Source organism: Copadichromis virginalis, linkage group LG15 (genome assembly GCF_057382275.1).
Source record: "Copadichromis virginalis isolate Kocher_CV1m ecotype Utaka linkage group LG15, C_Virginalis_male_GT1.1, whole genome shotgun sequence".
Taxonomy (NCBI): domain Eukaryota; kingdom Metazoa; phylum Chordata; class Actinopteri; order Cichliformes; family Cichlidae; genus Copadichromis; species Copadichromis virginalis.
This window is the reverse complement of record NC_140632.1, coordinates 21205685-21222499: the sequence shown is the minus strand read 5'-3', so window position 1 is coordinate 21222499 and position 16815 is coordinate 21205685. Positions and strand designations below refer to the sequence as shown.

The 16815-nt window shown below is 38.5% G+C and overlaps 1 protein-coding gene across 2 annotated transcripts in view; it reads left to right on the top strand.

Annotated features, from left to right (window-relative positions):
• The first annotated feature begins 4261 nt into the window (after positions 1-4261).
• msraa (methionine sulfoxide reductase Aa) overlaps positions 4262-16815 on the top strand; it is a 62906-nt gene continuing 50352 nt past the window's right edge. The window contains exon 1 of one of the 2 annotated variants that reach the window (XM_085432415.1): positions 4262-4464. In XM_085432415.1, the coding sequence (XP_085288541.1) occupies positions 4329-4464 (136 nt within the window). In that variant the 5' untranslated portion in view covers positions 4262-4328. Of the gene's footprint in view, positions 4465-7656; positions 8269-16815 lie in introns of those variants that run through there. The other variant, XM_085432414.1, reaches the window with a different exon arrangement.

Below are 16815 nucleotides of genomic sequence, written 5' to 3'. Positions count from 1 at the left end.
TTAGTTTATTTTGTTTTATTTGTTAAATTAGTTAGTAAAGGCTTTTATTTTTACATTTTCAGAATCAGAATCAGAATACTGATTAATTATAGGATTAATACATTCATATTAGAGGAGATATGTTGACATCATGGTTGGGTATGTAATTAATATCATATTTACCAAACCATTCAAGAAATAGGTTGACATTTATAATTATATACCTGTTTGATGACGAGATTTTTGGTAGAATTTTGAATGGCCTCCCAGCTGAGATGCACAATAATAAGGTGATTGTAGAGCTGCTGGATACAATTTTCTCATTTTTGGTGCTCAAATTTTCTTTAGAGGCTACATAAACACCATTATTCACAAATGTTCAGAATTTCCCCCTTTATTCTTCCCTTTTCTGAGTATAAATAAAAGATACTGAGCATCTCCATTCTGTGGCTCCAGCCTAAAGTGATTGGAACAACAGGGATAAAAAACCAAACCAAAAAAGTTAAATTAGATGACAGGCTCTTTATGGATGAGAAAGCAGTTTAATTGGGTTTGCATTAAACAGATAAAGTATTGATTTTTGTCTCTGTGGTTGAGTTTTGTCAGTGCTGCCATCATGAAGACTGGCACAACTTTTTTTCCCCCTTTATGTTCAAACAAATTCAGCCACGATCCCTGCCTCAAAAAGTCAGACAGGGCAAAGTTCGAGTACGAATGGGCCCCTGCCTTCTTTGCCCCCACCTGAACCACTCAATATATCTACTAACTTTAGCTGAAATGCAGCACATTATTTTCACTCAGAGTTGCACCAGGTGACATTTTCATTTAATGTGCTCCAATCAGTAGATGTTCAGAAATGTTTGGAGAAATGCTGCATTGCTTGGTTCTAATATAAAGAAGCCAAGGGATGGAAAGAGTTAACAGAGAAGTGTACATTTAGAAAAGTCTTCTTCTCCAGTGAAAACTAAAACTGTGCACCTGCCATCTGAATTATTGATGATTCCCACCTTCATACACGAACAATGAGACACCGAAATTAACATTTTTTCCAGCATTAGCAGCGTTCCTCCTGGGTTCTTCCATATGGCTCATCATCTGTCCTCTTTCCATCCATCCCCCCACCACCACCTAGTGTACTGGGAACCAGTTGACTGATGGAGGCTGTTCGGTGCTCATTTGACTGCACCATTATAGCTGCCGACTATGAAATAATCATCATCTTCCATCTCACGGAGCCTGATTTTCTTCAAGAAATCCCTACAACCTTATTTGAACCATCTGAGTAACACACAAATCGTTTTCTTGAACATTTTTTTGTTTTAATTCATTGTGTAATGTTTGTGATCATTTAATATTTACTTTTCATTTCTTGTCAGGGCTGAAGTGTTCACAGCTTACATTAAACTGTTCTGCTATTTGGATTTTTATTAAAATGTCAAATATTTACAGTTTACTTTCATAATTCAAACCATTATACCCGTGTGGTGTTTAACTCCCTGTAATTACAATTTTCATTGTTTATCTTTCATATTCTGCTTTCATTTTTCAAGGTATGGAATAAAACGTATCCATTTTAATATTGTGTGCATGTTCGTTTTAATGGCTGTATTTTTCTAATGTTTTGGCGCCCCTGTCACATTGTTTCTTTAGTGTAAAATGGTTACAAAACTCAGCTGGAGCTCTTTTAGGGCAAGCTTTTAATTAAAACCAGTGAAGTTCAATCCCGTGACCACTGCCAGTAACCAATAAGTGCCCCCTCTGCTTTCTTTCCATGCCGTGTCCACTTTCTGCACCGTCTTTTCTTCTTAGGCCAGCAGTGACAAAAGCTGCCTCTGCCTTACTGATCAGCAGTTTTTCTTCTTATAATGGTGACGACATGATGGGAAATAATATCATATTAGCAGTAAAAGTGTAAGATCCACAGTCTTTGAAATGTTCAATATATAATGAGTACACCACTCATGGATGCTCCGTCCTCCTCTGAGGACCACTGCGTCACCAAACACACAGGGTGAAATGAGCCCCCTTCCACCTCAACATAAACTGTTAATTTAATCCAGATAGTTTTAACTAACAATACAATTAGCTTTTGTGTCCTAAAGGATGTGGACACCCAAAGCTACGTTTTATGTGGCTCTATGATGATGTAGTCCCCAAACCAGGCCTGTTAATCAGCCTCTGGCTTCTGCAGAAATGCGCTACCATTCATGCTCAGGAGGTGCAGCACTGGGCAATAAAGACGGTTTTCGTGGAGTTCTTCAAAGGTGGAGGGTGAAACACGTCACACAGGATCTAGCTTTGTAAAGAAAGGACCCTTTTCCCCAAAGCATTGGCACAAAGTTCAGAGTGCTGTCTTACTGTACGTTATATCTACATATTAATGTATGTTGTAATTTAACTGGCATGAAAAAACTGTCCCTGAATAGCTGAGAAAAACTTTACTGCCTCAGGTGCTTTGTGATTATAACATCGAACAAAAGTGTTCTACTGACTACTTTCTGACCCTCCTGAGTACACCACTGGGGTTTGTGTAGTTGTATATACTTTTGTAATAGTGTGAACACTTATGCTCACAAAACAGTGAGAAAAGTATTAAAATGTATAATTTGAGACAGAGCTTAATTCGTATTTGACAAATGTACAAATGAGATGCTGTTGTTTAAAGGGCAGTTAATGTTGACATAGTCTGTCTGCAAAAAGCTTTGGCGGGTTTAAAGAAGCCTTTACAGTCTATAACTAAAAACCCTGACTTATGACAGATTGCCTTTAGATATGAGACAGTGTCAGACATTAGTTTTGTAAAAGTCATTTTAAAGTCTTCTAGTCTACTGTAGACATAAATCTACATTATGAACAGCTTCAGGTAAATTTCAGGGTCATGGTATTTATGTAGATGTATTAAATAAGTCATATTTGATCATGTGTCTCTTAGTTTTCTAAACCATTTGTCCACCATGGCGATGAAGGGGACCTGAGGTCTATCCCATCTGTCCCACAAGAGGGGTACCTGCCATAGGGTGCTACTGCCCCTCACCTAAAAGTCTAGGGAGGACAAACCACAAGTCTTAGAATCAGCTTGCTGAATGAGCAACAAAGCATTTATTTAATTAATGTACAGTATTAAAGTTAGCTAGAAAAAATATACAGAACCAAACAGACATCAGGGTCTCCAAGGCCAAAACAACAGCAAAAAAACAAGTTTAGACACAACGTTAGAGATGCAAGGCTGAGACGTTTTGGAGACAAGGCATTGTGGATATATTTGCCAAAGGAAGTTGATTATGAAGCTTCCAGGAAGGAGGAAAACCACAGGGGAGATTGACGGATGTAGTGAAGGAGGACATGCAGAGAATTGGTGTGACAGAGGAGGAGGTAGGAACAGGGTGAGATGGACTGAGATGATCAGCTGTAGTGACTAAAGGAAACAGCTGAAAGAAGAAGAAAAAGATCTTTGAAACCCACAGGGAACTCAAACTCCAAACAGACTAAGTGACATTGCTTTTAATGGTGTGAAAGACAAATGTTTCTTTCGACAGTTTGGTGTTGATGAGTTCAAACTGACACAGAGGTTTAGGTAAAATGACAGATGGCCAGTTTAACTGAGTGGAATCAGTAAATAACAGCTAACAGCTCAGTGTGGAGGCTGTCTCAATGCATTTGTTTTTACTTAAGCCACTTATTGTATTATATTTGAACTTTTATTTAAAAAATCTCTGATTGTACCATTTTCTTTAAACTTGCTGAGCTATTTTTGTCATGTTGTGTTTATTTTTTCAGTGGTTCTTCCTTATTGAAGTTGTTTTGTTACACTTTTGTGGATTGGCTCCTGTGACAGAAGAATTCCCCAGCTTTATACATAAATCTCTCATATTAGTATTTAACAGCGACGGAGCACCAGTCATATAAAACTACAAACCAGCTCACATCTGAGAGACTACGACTGAACTCCATTCAAAATAATAGGAATTTTTATGTTAACTTAGCCACTGGTGAATATACAGCTCATCAGTGTTCACAGAAACAAGAAGAAATGAAAAACAAACCCAGCAGGTGAATTCGTCTTTATTGTGGTCCCAGTTATTTACAAGAAAATACAAATAAAAACAATGAAAAACTTTTGTAGTTAACTTTCACTTTCTGCATCGTGTGTGGCAAAATGTGTACTTTGTCTTCAATGAGGAAATGCACTATGTTATGTTGTAAGTGTGCAATAAAACATTTTCAAAATGTGTTTTGTTTACAGTCATCATTGTGTAAGGGGCGACACTTACAGTTACGCAAACCCATGTGTCTGTTAGGTAAGGCTAGCTAGTGCAGCAGCAGCAGGGTGTGAGAGGTGCTGAGGGTCAATGGTCTCTCCATCCAGGATCCTTTTCGTTTGGCGTCACTTTGTCAACATTCGGATGGGAGATATGGCCTCCAAAGCACAGATGCCGACCCCAGAGACAGCGTTGCCCGGCCGGACTGAGAGTATGAAAGTCTCTGGTAAGAGTGGACCCGGTTAGCTTCAGCAGGCTAGCTTAAGTTAGCCCTGTGATATAACTTTACTACATATCCGCGTTATGTAGCGAAATGAAACGAGCTGTTTGCTGGTTTGTTTAGTGTTACAATGGTCTGTGGGTTACTTCCCAGGTGTTTCCATCCATTCACGAAGAAAGCAGCTTCAGTTATAAGAATGTAATTAAGTTAAACAATCGCAAATTTATCCGATGCTACACATGCTACTACCCAGTTAAAGTATGCTTTTACTGCGCATGCGCGTCCCAGTCTCTTAACAGTGGTAGAGGAAAAAACGAATATCCGCAAATGTAGAGGTCTGTAAATAATTCACTTATTTAATACCAATGTATGAATGTAAACATATTTCAGCACCTAATAAGGAAACTTAAATGCTGAAGTATTAGAAGTAAAATTTAAAAAAGGAAAAATATGTGTGAGAATTTAACCTTGTGATGGAAAAATCGAGATTTTCATGTAATTATGGGCAGAAATCACAAAAGATATCTTTATATTGCTTTATAACACTTTTACTGTATGCGGGTAAACCATGCTTATGTGCAGAGTCATGCTTCATAGGCCCATTTTGAGCCAGGAAAAAAAAGCTTGATTTATTATTACATTGTGAAGTTATTGTTTGTAAAGTAAACAATATTTAACAGTTGCAGCTTGCTGTGCCTTTACCTGGTTAATGATTAGTTAAGCATCGGTAGATAAATCTAAAGATAGATCAGACCAATAGAAAGTGAATAAAATGGAAAAAGTGTCATAATTTTACATATTGTAATTTTATCCTCCGATTGTTTGTATTTCGCAAAGAATTAGATATTTGTTTTCTCTGAATTCTGAATTCTGAAAAAGTTAGAGTGGAAATGCCCCACAGATATGTGAAAGATTAAACGGGATCAAAAGTACAAAGTGATTTTTAATCTGACAAGGTCCAAAGATTATAAACCACTGCTTAAACTGATAACAGCTCCTCAAATTTTAAGTACAGTACATATAAAATATGATGCTTTATTAGTGACTAACCAAACATTGCATTCAGTTTGCAGCAAAACTGCATTTTGATAGTTGCAGCAGTTAAACATTATGCAATATATTTGGTTTAAGTTTGAATCCATTGTGTTATAAAATTCACCCATCCATCAATTTTTCCAACCATTTGCCCAAATTCAGTGTTGTGGATGCATTTGCCTGTTTCAGCTGTCATTTTGCAAGAGCTGGGGTACAACTTAACTTGGATAACTTGTTAGTATCAGTATAATCAATTTAATTCTCAAAATATTTTCTGATATTTGCATGTTTAAAAATGATTAAGTTAGAAATGTTGGGAATCCCTTTGATAGTTACATATTGTTGGTGAAAATGAGATTTGAGTGATTTTGAATGTGCCGATGTTGTGCAGAGTATTTCAGAAATTGCTGATCTGCTGGGATTTTCCTACATAACCGCCTGCAGAGTTTACAGAGAATGGTCAGAAAATGGCCAAACTGGGTCAAGCTGATAGTAAGCCAAGAGTAAATCAAATAACTACTAGTTACATCAAAGATATGCAGAAGAATATTCCTGTCAGGAGTGTCCAACTCCAGGCCTCAAAGGCCAGTGTCCTGGAGGTTCAGCTGTGTTGGATCAAGGACGCATCTAAAACCTGCAGGACACCGGTCCTTGGGGCCTGGAGTTGGACACCCCTGATCTATGTAAACACAAGATGTTGAACCTTGAAACACAAGTGCTACAGCAACAAGATGCTAAGGCTGCAGTTAGTACAAGCTCACCAAAGTTGGACAATAGAATATTGTAAAAACGTTGGCTTGTATGATGAGTCTCCATTTCTGCTGCAAAATTCAGATGGTAGGGTCAGAAATTGTCGTAAACTATGTGAAAGCCTTGGTTCAGGCTGTTGACGGTGGTACTGTATGATAGCGTTGTGCACACTTTTGGCCCCTTAGTACCAATTAGCTGAGTATTGTAGCTGACTGTGTCCACACCTTTATGACCACAATGTACCATCTTCCGATGCTTGTTTCCAGAAGGATAACGTGCTATGCCAATTCAATAGAACACCTTTGCGATGTGGTAGAAAAGGTTGTTCATATCATGGATGTCCTGTTGACAAATCTGCAGCAACAGTGTGATGCTGTGATGTCAATATGGACCAGAATCTCTGAGGAATTTTTCCAGCACCTTGCTGAATCTTTAACATGGCGAATTAAGGCAGTTCTGAAGGAAAAGGGGGTCAAACCTGCTACTAGCAAGGTTTATCTAAGAAAACTATTTAAATAATGTATGTAGTGTATGTAAAATTCAGGTATAATTTTATAGAATTACAGCAAAATTAGATATCATGTAACAGAATGTTACATGTTCATGTATATAAAAAAAGGTGCATTTTATGTCACAATTTCCTCCGAATAATGTTGTAGAATTTTAAAACGTTTTAATATTTCATACAATAAACCATAAGACAATAATGTTGCTCAACTATACTTTGAGGATATTAAGGGGAGATATATTCCGATTAAGCATCAGATAATATCAGCTTAATTTTATACATATTAGCACTTGCTTTTAATATTCCATACATCTGTTTATTTTGTTCCCTCTTTACAAATATATTTGCCACTCCTGCTTGTAAATGGCTCAAAGAAAACTGTGCTTATACGTGTGTGTGTGTGTGTGTGTGTGTGTGTGTGTGTGTGTGTGTGTGTGTGTGTGAGATAGAGAGCTTTCTGTGAGCATAAACAGACCGACAGCAGCACTAAGCTGGCAGTCAGGGCACTTGGCACCAACCTGCCCCCTCTTCACTACAAGTGAGGGCACAGAGTCTTGGCACATGATGAATAGATCTGCACTGGCACTAAACAAAAGACCTGAGATACACATATACTCACACACACAGTCAGAGACACACGCGGTCACTTCCTTTTAGTGGTAAGTGTAAAGGTTGTTGGGCGACAACAGTTTTTCGGAATACTGAGTGAGTTTTGGTTTAAGGGTTGAAGAGAAAGAAAAAGATGCGGAATCAAATATTTGACTGATTATAAATGAGTTGAATGTAAATTTTTGTTTTGTTTTTTGGAGTGTGTTTAATGTTTTGGTTAGGCTGGAGGGGGTTGGACTGGGGAAGGAGGATGTGGGAGTGGAGGGGTTAGCGGGGCGGGGGTCCACAGCGAAAGGACGATCGGGATGGAGGGTAGGATGGAAAGGTTCAGACGGAGTGGCAGACATGCTGGAGCATCGCCAAGGCTCCTCGGGAACACTGCCACAATCGAGAGAGAGCCGAAGAAAGAGCGAGGGAGCAGAGAGGAAAGGAAAAAGCCATGCCTGCAGTCGAGAGACTTGGCAGGACTTCCCTTCCTTTGTCTGTCTGGCTCAGAGATGCAGCGCCAGAGGAAATCAAGAAACGTCCAGGCATGGTGGTGGTGAAGGTGGTGGTGGATGGGGACAAGCTTTGCATCGGCTTCAAAAAGACGGGAGAGAAAAAGTATTTTCAACGGACTGAAGCGTCTTTGAGGTCAATGGAAATCAGAAACAAACAAGCCCTTTTCTCTATTTAAACGAAATTCCGCATTGGACCAATTGGACGCGATTAGGTTTTGGAGACAAAGTGTAGCGTGACTACAATGTTCAAAAGGTCGACCTGTGATTTTAATGCTAAAAAAGTAGTTTATAAAGCATTCGTATTTCTTGGAGCGCCAAACAGCATCTGTGAACTGGACAAGGCCAGATACTGGACTTCAGAGACTCTCATAGTAGCCAGAGGAAGGCCATCTGTGTGCAGCGCAAGAGGTTTGTGTATCAATGCTTTTTGGGCTTTGAAACGTCATAGACCAATAGTAATTGTTTGGGGGAAGAGGTTTCATGCTTAAGGGAGTAGACACAAAAAGAGCAGCCAGGTATGTGTTTGATGATCAAGCTTGAGGAAACAAAGCAGGCAAAACAGGGCCAGAAGCCTAAGAAAAAGACCAAAATACCCACCAAGATCTTTTGGTTGGCTTTTGCATGGTTAACAGTGAATCCAATCAGACTTTACACAGAACTATGTATTTACAATGTTAAGTAGGACTATAACTTTATTTTTAATCATGTTAACATGTCTGACCAGGTGTGCCTAGTAGTAGGATCAGAAATAATGGGTTCAAATAAGTACTTGAATACTTATGGGACTTTGTTCAAAACTGCAATAGTGATAAAAGTCATGGAAACTTTTTTTTTTTCAAGAATACTTTAAAAAGTCAAAGATGTTTGCTTTATTATGATAGAGGACTAAGAAAAGTATCAAATTGTGACATTAGTCGAGCTGGAGCCTGGGACTGTTTGGAATGTTAGCTTAAACCTTGACTGAAATAATTTATAATGATTTTTAAGTTTTCAGAAATTTCCTTTGTCGTTTTTAACTAGTGGTTTGTTTCACCTAAACTCTCAGACTTTCTAAGGTTCAGCATAAAGGGCCAGAAAAAGTGATGGTTGCAGGTATTTTCTTTAGAAAGATGGGTCTCAATTAATACAGTTACCAATTGCAGCTATTTAAATCTGCCTAGTTTTAGATGTATATAATAATGTAAAATCTGCACATTAATCTGCATTCATCTACATACAGACTTTGAAAGGTGTGGCCCTACAGGTGTATTTCGCATTTTTTCTTTCTCCCTTAGAAAGAATGGCACCATCTGTGTTTGATTTACAAATGACAAATTTGGCAATCCCCTCGCTCTTATTTTGAAAGTTTAACTGTTCCTAACTTGCTTACCCAGTGCTTCCCGCCACGCCATGTTTCATTTCCCATCAGTTGTTTTGCTGGCTTGCTAGCTCTTGGGGCAGTCCACAGAGACAGTCTCATCCTGCAGTGTTGGAAGTTCTCCAGTTTCACCATTTTGGACTTCAGCTAGCATTCGTCATCCAGCTGCCCAGAACTGGTTCATTTATGTGCTGCTACACCGAGCTCACAGCTGCAGTCAATGACCGTGGAAGTAGAGTTCATCCACGGAAAACTTGCCTAAGAGGCAGCTTATTATGCTGATCAGTTAAATAATGCTGATCAGGCAAATAAAATACTTGCAGATAAATAAAACGGTTTAATAATTTATAATTTAAGAAATCCCAATGAAAGTGCTCATTTATCAGGAAGCTCAGTTAGCAGCCATACCTGTGCATGATCAACACAGACAGAAAAACAGGGAAATTCCATTCCCCATAAACTAACTGAATGATCTGGACCCATAGAAAATAAAGCCAACATGCCAGCACCTTAAATTAGAATTTTGACATTCTAAAGCAGAACATTGCAGCAATGTGACAACCAGAGATGACAGAAATTCAAGGGTATCCTGCGACTTTGAGTGACTATGGGTGGCATAACCACTTTTAACATTATGAAGGCAGGAATCTTAGATAAACTTTTCTAAACTTCCAGGTAAGGGATTTAAGTGACTTCCAATGAGAGTAAAGGGTACCTGTGATTGACATGGCCCAGTGCCTGGAAAATCCACCAGCCATCAGCTTCAAAGTGATGTGCAACGAGCAAATTGCATCCAGCATGGACACAACTTTAGATTTAGAAAGGAGGATTATCCCAGATATGCTCATTGGGCTATAACTGAGAAATTATTAGGCTGATGAGTGAATGAGAGCTGTTGGGGATACTGTCCATAGAGGCCAGAGCTGTTGGCTCCGACTGAAACAAACAACTTGTCTACATATAATAGCAACATTTAACTGTAATTGTCATAGTAGCGTGCACATTTGTGAATATTTCCAAACTTTGACCACACGTATGATTTGAAATTCTTACACGCTGAACACAACATTTATGATAAACACCAAACAATTCTTAAACATACATACATACAAGTAGAAAGGTATATGTACCTTTCTACTATAAAGGTACATATAAAACATGGAAAACATTGGAGTTTTGCCTGAAGCCAAGTTTTTGGAGCCTAGATCAATAAGATCCCTCAAAAAATTTATAAATCAAAAGGAAGCCTGTACAGTTTTTATGAAGGTGGAAAATTATTCATAGAGACCAAAACATTTTTGTACCAGTCTGTAAACATGCTTTTTAATGCTGTGAAGTTATGAAGCGTTTTAATGTGGGAGTTTTAGACAGGCCCATGAGGCCGTTTGAGGAACTGCACTGTTTGGCACTGCATTGGCTTTGTTTTTTCTTTACAGCTAGTGTCTAGAGGTTAATCAATCTAGTTGATATTTGCATTTATTTTAATTAACTTTTCCTCAACTTTTTCAGTTTATCCGCTCTTTATCTGCTCTACCTTCACTAGTAACCTTAGCCCTGCAATATGTTGTCCAAAAAGCGAATCCCTACTGGGATGTTCGTGTTTGGGGTCAGAAGTCTAGAGCTAAATATTTTTTAATGGTGTTATCTGGACATTACTACTCCTACCTGACTCATCTCAGATGTCTTAGCTCCGCTCTCGCCACCTACACACAGATGGAAAATAGTAACAAAAAGACTAATGAAGAATTTAATGTCAGATGTGTTCAGACACACAGCAGCTGGTGTGTCGATGTCTTTTAATTACCAGGTGTGCTTGTAGGTGTAAATAATTATTATTGCAACTTGCTATAATAATAACTCTGACAGCAAATGTTTCCAGGGATTTTTTTTTTGAGTGTGATGTAAATGTCTGATGTGATATTGTGCTAATGAGGCTTTGAATAGCAGATATCACGTTTGTAAATTTGTTTCTTCACACCACTCTCTGTAAGCCGAATGCAGCCCCTCATTTGACACAAGTTAGCGTTTGCTGGCATTGTGAGTACCTGTATTTATAGTTTAGTAATGTCTTTTGTCTTTTTTATCTTTAAAACAAAAGATAGTTGAAATGGTGTAAAAATGTATCACTGTCAGTTTTTATTGCTCATTTGCTTGTTTATTGTTGTAGGATTAAAAAAAAAAAGACTTTTACTGCCCTTTTATCCAGCCTATAATTTCATTATCTGTCATAAACAGGCCATTCTGCCTCTCGTCTCTTTAAGACCCACCCCCATAAAAGCCCATTTTCTTCTGATATGCCAAGTTATGGAAGACTACTGAGGAGTTTGTGAATAGTACTCCTGCGCTCTGTGGGAATGGTATATTTGTAGAATAGACACCCATCTTTGACTTTTAACCTAGAGTTATTATGTTGTTTTATTTGTGGTTTTCCCATCCCAGCATTTTTTAAAAATGTTCCTTATTATTTAATTATTCTTTTAGTTTTTTAGCTGCACAACACTTTGGCTAACACCTGCTGTTGGTTTATGTGCTGATATAAAAACAAATCGATTCAATTTGATTCAACTTGACTCAACTTGATGTTGTAACAGATGACCATATGTAGAAATCATGAGCTGATGTCGGCTTGTTGTGAGACTAGAACTCTGTTTAGCTTTGCACACTGTTAGTTATCCGGGATTTTTTTCATGTCATATGTTTTTGGCCTTACACTGATATAAGATGCAGATATAGATGTAGCTAAGAAGATGCCTCTTACAGTAACCATCTCCATTAAAATTTTGTTTGTGGATCACCACGGCAGCTTATGTTTACAAATAAATCTTCTTCTTTCGGCTGTTTATTCTGGGGTTGCCACAGCAGCACATCTGCCTCTGTCTCACCCTGTCCCTAGCATCCTCCTGCGTCACACCAACACACTGCACGTCTTCTTTCACTACATCAGTGAACCTCCCTCGAGGTCTTCCTCTTTTCTCCTGCCTGACAACTCCATGTTCAGCATCCTTGTCCAACGTATCCACTATTCCTCCTCTGCACATGTCCAAACCATCTCAGCCTTGCCTCTCTAACTTTGTCTCTAAACTGCTCAACCTGAGCTGTCCCTCATTCCCATCCTAGCCATCCCCAAAACATCCCCTTTTGTGCAGTAGACACACCAATCTTTTATCAGTAAATGAAGATATACTAAAGCTTTAACCCAGCCTGTACTTACAGTAGTGTAGGAATAGTTTTAGTATTAAATAAAATAACTTTTTATAAGATAAAATATGTATGCACTACATCATCAGCATCCATCCATCTTATTTTGTTTATCCAATTCAGGCTTGTGTCAGGCTATAACTGTATATCATAAATGTATTGATTTAAATCAAGCTTTTTTACATCTTGTAGTAAAAAGTATAATTTAAAGCCTAATTTTGTGTGCTACATGTTAGTATTATTGCTCTAACCAGCAGTCAAAATTCTCCAAAGCATGTACTTAAAGCATGTATGAATGCAAAGAACCATTACTATGACATAAAGATGTCTGGAAAACACTAAGCACTCCACCAGTGCAAAGTGCTTCAAGTTTCCCTGCACCATACACTGTCTCTAGACTAATGGCTCTGAGCGATCGATCGAGTCGAACCGTCAGGAAGGTGCACACGCGCATATATGAGCCCTGTGGAGGCTTATTAACCCACACCCCCGCTCTAACTACACTCATAGCTGTCAATCCACTGATTCAGAGGTTAGAAGAAGAAGAAGATTAGTGCAAAACAGAAAACAGACCTTCAGGTGTAGAAATTGTTTTGCTGGGGCTGATTGAGTTGTGTGTTTGGCATATACCACATACATTTAATTTTGTGCAATTAACCCATTAAACTCTTTTTTTTTTTTACAATTACGTTACCACTTTTGATCCATATATGTAAAGATGGACATGCTTGTTTTGTCCTACAGTGACAGATGTGAAGTTTTAACTGTTTTTGAACCTCGAATAGAGAAACTTCCGATGACCATTTCTAGTTTATGGTGTTGCAATTAAAGAAAAAAGTTAATGCAAATTAACTTAATTGAACTGAATAACTGTCACATTATAAACCATAAACATTTATGGTGACCACTTTAACAGAAACCCTGCAGTTATTCAAATAATGAGGCTATTATGGCATTAATCAAACATTTCTAACCAAACGTTATTTTAACGCAGTCACTCAGACTTTGGGAAAAGTGATGATTTATAAGACATCATTTTCATTTAGTGGATGCCGTTTAATTTTAAATACAAATCAACTAAAAAAACGAACCACATAAATAAATCTGAACTGAGCCAAACCTGCCACAGTCCAGTGGAGAGTCAGTGCCGACCTTTTTGGAGCAGTAAAAGAAAAGAAGAAAAAAAAGGATGTGCTGAAAGGTGAAATGAAGGAATCATTGCAAATCAAAATGCAGCATAATAATTATTTTTTCCCTCCATTATCTTGTTTTAATAAAGAAGGCAAATTAGTAATTGAAATGAGAATTAAATTAATTGCCGAGCCCCGTTAAATGTTGGTTAAAACCTGAATATTTATTAATGGTAATAAAATAACTAAAGTAATAAATGAAACATTGGTTAATAAAGGAAAGCAGCATTTTAAGCACCTGAAATAAAAGAAAAATACAACAAAGAAAGTGTCAGAATTTGGATTGCTGTACTTTTGATATCGATACATCAGATCAGCTTGTGATATTTTTAATTTGCACATCAGGTTTGAAAATTTGCTCCATATGAAGCTTGATTTGTAATTTTTCAAGCGAAACATTTGCTTTATTGCTGGTTCTCTTGGGTTTGGGGGAATTGAGAACTCGTCCAGACAAAACGAACAAAAAGCTGATAGCAGTGTTAAACTTCAGAAGGGAAACTTGTAACCAAAATCCCAAAAATGGGACACCAGTAGCAGAAGTAACCAGGAGAAAAGAGAACATAATCAGGTGGCTTTACACAGGATGCAGGGAAAACACTGTGATTCCTTTACCTTTACCTATTCCTTTGCCTTTACCTCGTACATTAGTACGAGGTAAAGGCAAACAAACACAAATAAAATTAAGAATTGTGGAGCAGGTAATCCCGACTGAATGAAATAACAGGAAGTGAAACTAGAGCGAGGCCCAGAAAAACAAGACAGGAAGTCACGTAGAGAAAAAACTAAACTGATGCATGAAGATCAACACTAATAAAGACGACAGTCATGGGAGAGCACATGCGGATAAACAAGCAGACACACAGAGAAGACAGAGAGAGGCAAGACACATAGGAACCCAGAAAATGAGAACATTAGAAAGAGAAGAATGAGTAACAAATCAAAACAGGAACCCAAAACTCAATAAACACAACACTGTAACCTGGGACCGTGACAAATTCAATGCCTACATAATCTTCTGGGGAAACTCTACCCTCTAAAATGTAATATTTCCCCATTATACACAGGGGACTCCAACAACCTTGTGTTAAAAATAAGTGAGTGTACAGGTTCCTTGTCATGTCCAGTATGTCTGCGAGCCGCAGAACAATAACGGTAACGCTGATGCTTGTAATGATGGGCGGTTATAAAAAATGATGACGGCAATCAGAGCAGCTGATTGAGGGGCTCGGATAGATTGGGAGAGAGAAATCCTTTAGCAGGGAGAAATAAATGGAAAGAGAGATATGGGCGAAGGAGGGAGAGGTAAAGAGAGGATGCAAGGAAGGGGGAGCAGGAGGAAGATGAAGAAACCAGGCAATCAGAGGAGGCGAGGGTGGGGGGAGGTTACTTTGTAGATTTAATTGCAGTGCAGTAGAAGCAATCTTTTCACTGTGAGTGTGTGTGTGTGTGTGTGTGTGTGTGTGTGTGTGTGTGTGTGTGTGTGTGTGTGTGTGTGTGTGGACTCCAATCTCCCCAAGCTAGACATTAGCTGCAGTGCTTCATTTATCACTGTCAAGTCGGGAGCTCCAGGGGGGAGGAGGCGGGGTTCTTCATGGAGATGGGCGATACCAATTTTTTTTCAATTTGATGCGTTATCAATATTTCTAGCTACAATTTTACTGATATAGATACTAATCATTTCTTAAACAGCAGCATTTTTAAAGAGAAAAGTAATTTTGGAGGAAATACAAAAAAGAAGACCACATGACAAATGCTAATAACTGCAGTAATTGGAAGTTTCTACCATGACATTTTGCATAGACACTCTTCAGACAGGTTAAAATGGAAGAAGACATACTTTAGTGATCTTTAGACTTTTTCTGTAGAACCACAAACATATGTGGGAATTTTTGTACATATAGTAATGTCTAAAGTGTTGAATTACCCCTAATTTCTTTATATTTTGCGCAGAAAATCAGACATTGATGCAGATATTCATTGAAACATCTGTCCACTTGTGTAATTTGGCACACATCAGCCTTTTCTTCCTTTCCTTAAGAATGGCTTCTTAACAGCCACCCTTCCATGGAGGCCATTTCTGATGAGGCTTCACGAACAGTAGATGGATCCAGTGAAGGCCATGTCTCGTCACATTATTTTGAGATACCATTCATCTGCCGTAGGTAGATTTATTAAATTTAATGGAGTTCGAAGTTAGCAGGAAGTTAGTTTCGCTAGTTACCTAAGCATGATATAGCATGTTCTGACTGAGTGATTTGTGATAAAATTAAAACATACAGCTCTGCCACCACTTCCAACATAAATGAAGACAGAAAACCAAACATGTACTTTTGCAGGGTTACTGAAGTTGGGCAAGCTCAGGGGTCAGCAACCTTTAAGACCCAAAGAGCCATTTGGAGCCGGTTTCCACGCAAAAGAAAACACCGGGAGCTGCAAATACTTTTTGACATCTAAAATGAAGATAACACTGTAATTATTGTTTTTTATCTTTATGCTTTGTGTGAACAACTAAGGTGTGTTGCTTATGAAACCCATGAAGTGCTACAGAGAAAATTATATTTTATTTATGTAATTAACACATTTTGAACGAAATATAACAAACGGAAAGACACCCAGCTGAACTAAAATGATCCATGTAGCAAACAACAACTGTTGTGAGCCGCCACCCTTATATTGCCTTTGGGCTTTTGGAGCCTTGGCCTGGCTTTTAAAAAATAATTGGAAAAAAAGCACTATGCTGCTAAAAAAAGAAAGATAGATATTTGCAAAATTCTGCCTAAATATGTATTTTACCTGACCAGACCTGGCGTGGTCTGCAGCGCCGCTGCAGGGGAGGCGGACGCACCTGAGCGACACCCGCAATCACGCCTCGCCGCCTTAAGGTCTGTGCTCTCTCTGCTGTTGTGTTGGCGTGTGTCGGGCTGTGAGCTGCAAAGCTACAGCCGGCTGTATGCGTACAGCAACTGTGTGTGAAAAGCTTGTTCGTGCAAACATCGTCGGGTCTGCCGTGTTTACAATGGGACTTCTGCTCCTGAACCTTTGCGCACAGCGTCTGCAAATCAGGGCTGTACGAAGTCACTTTCATCTTTACGCAGGACTGTAAGCTGTCATCTGTGAGGCGTGAGCGGTGTTTGTTTTTAACATAGCTCACGGTGGAGAACAGCTGCTGACATAATGTGGATACAAAGATCCATAATTGGCCTACCTGGG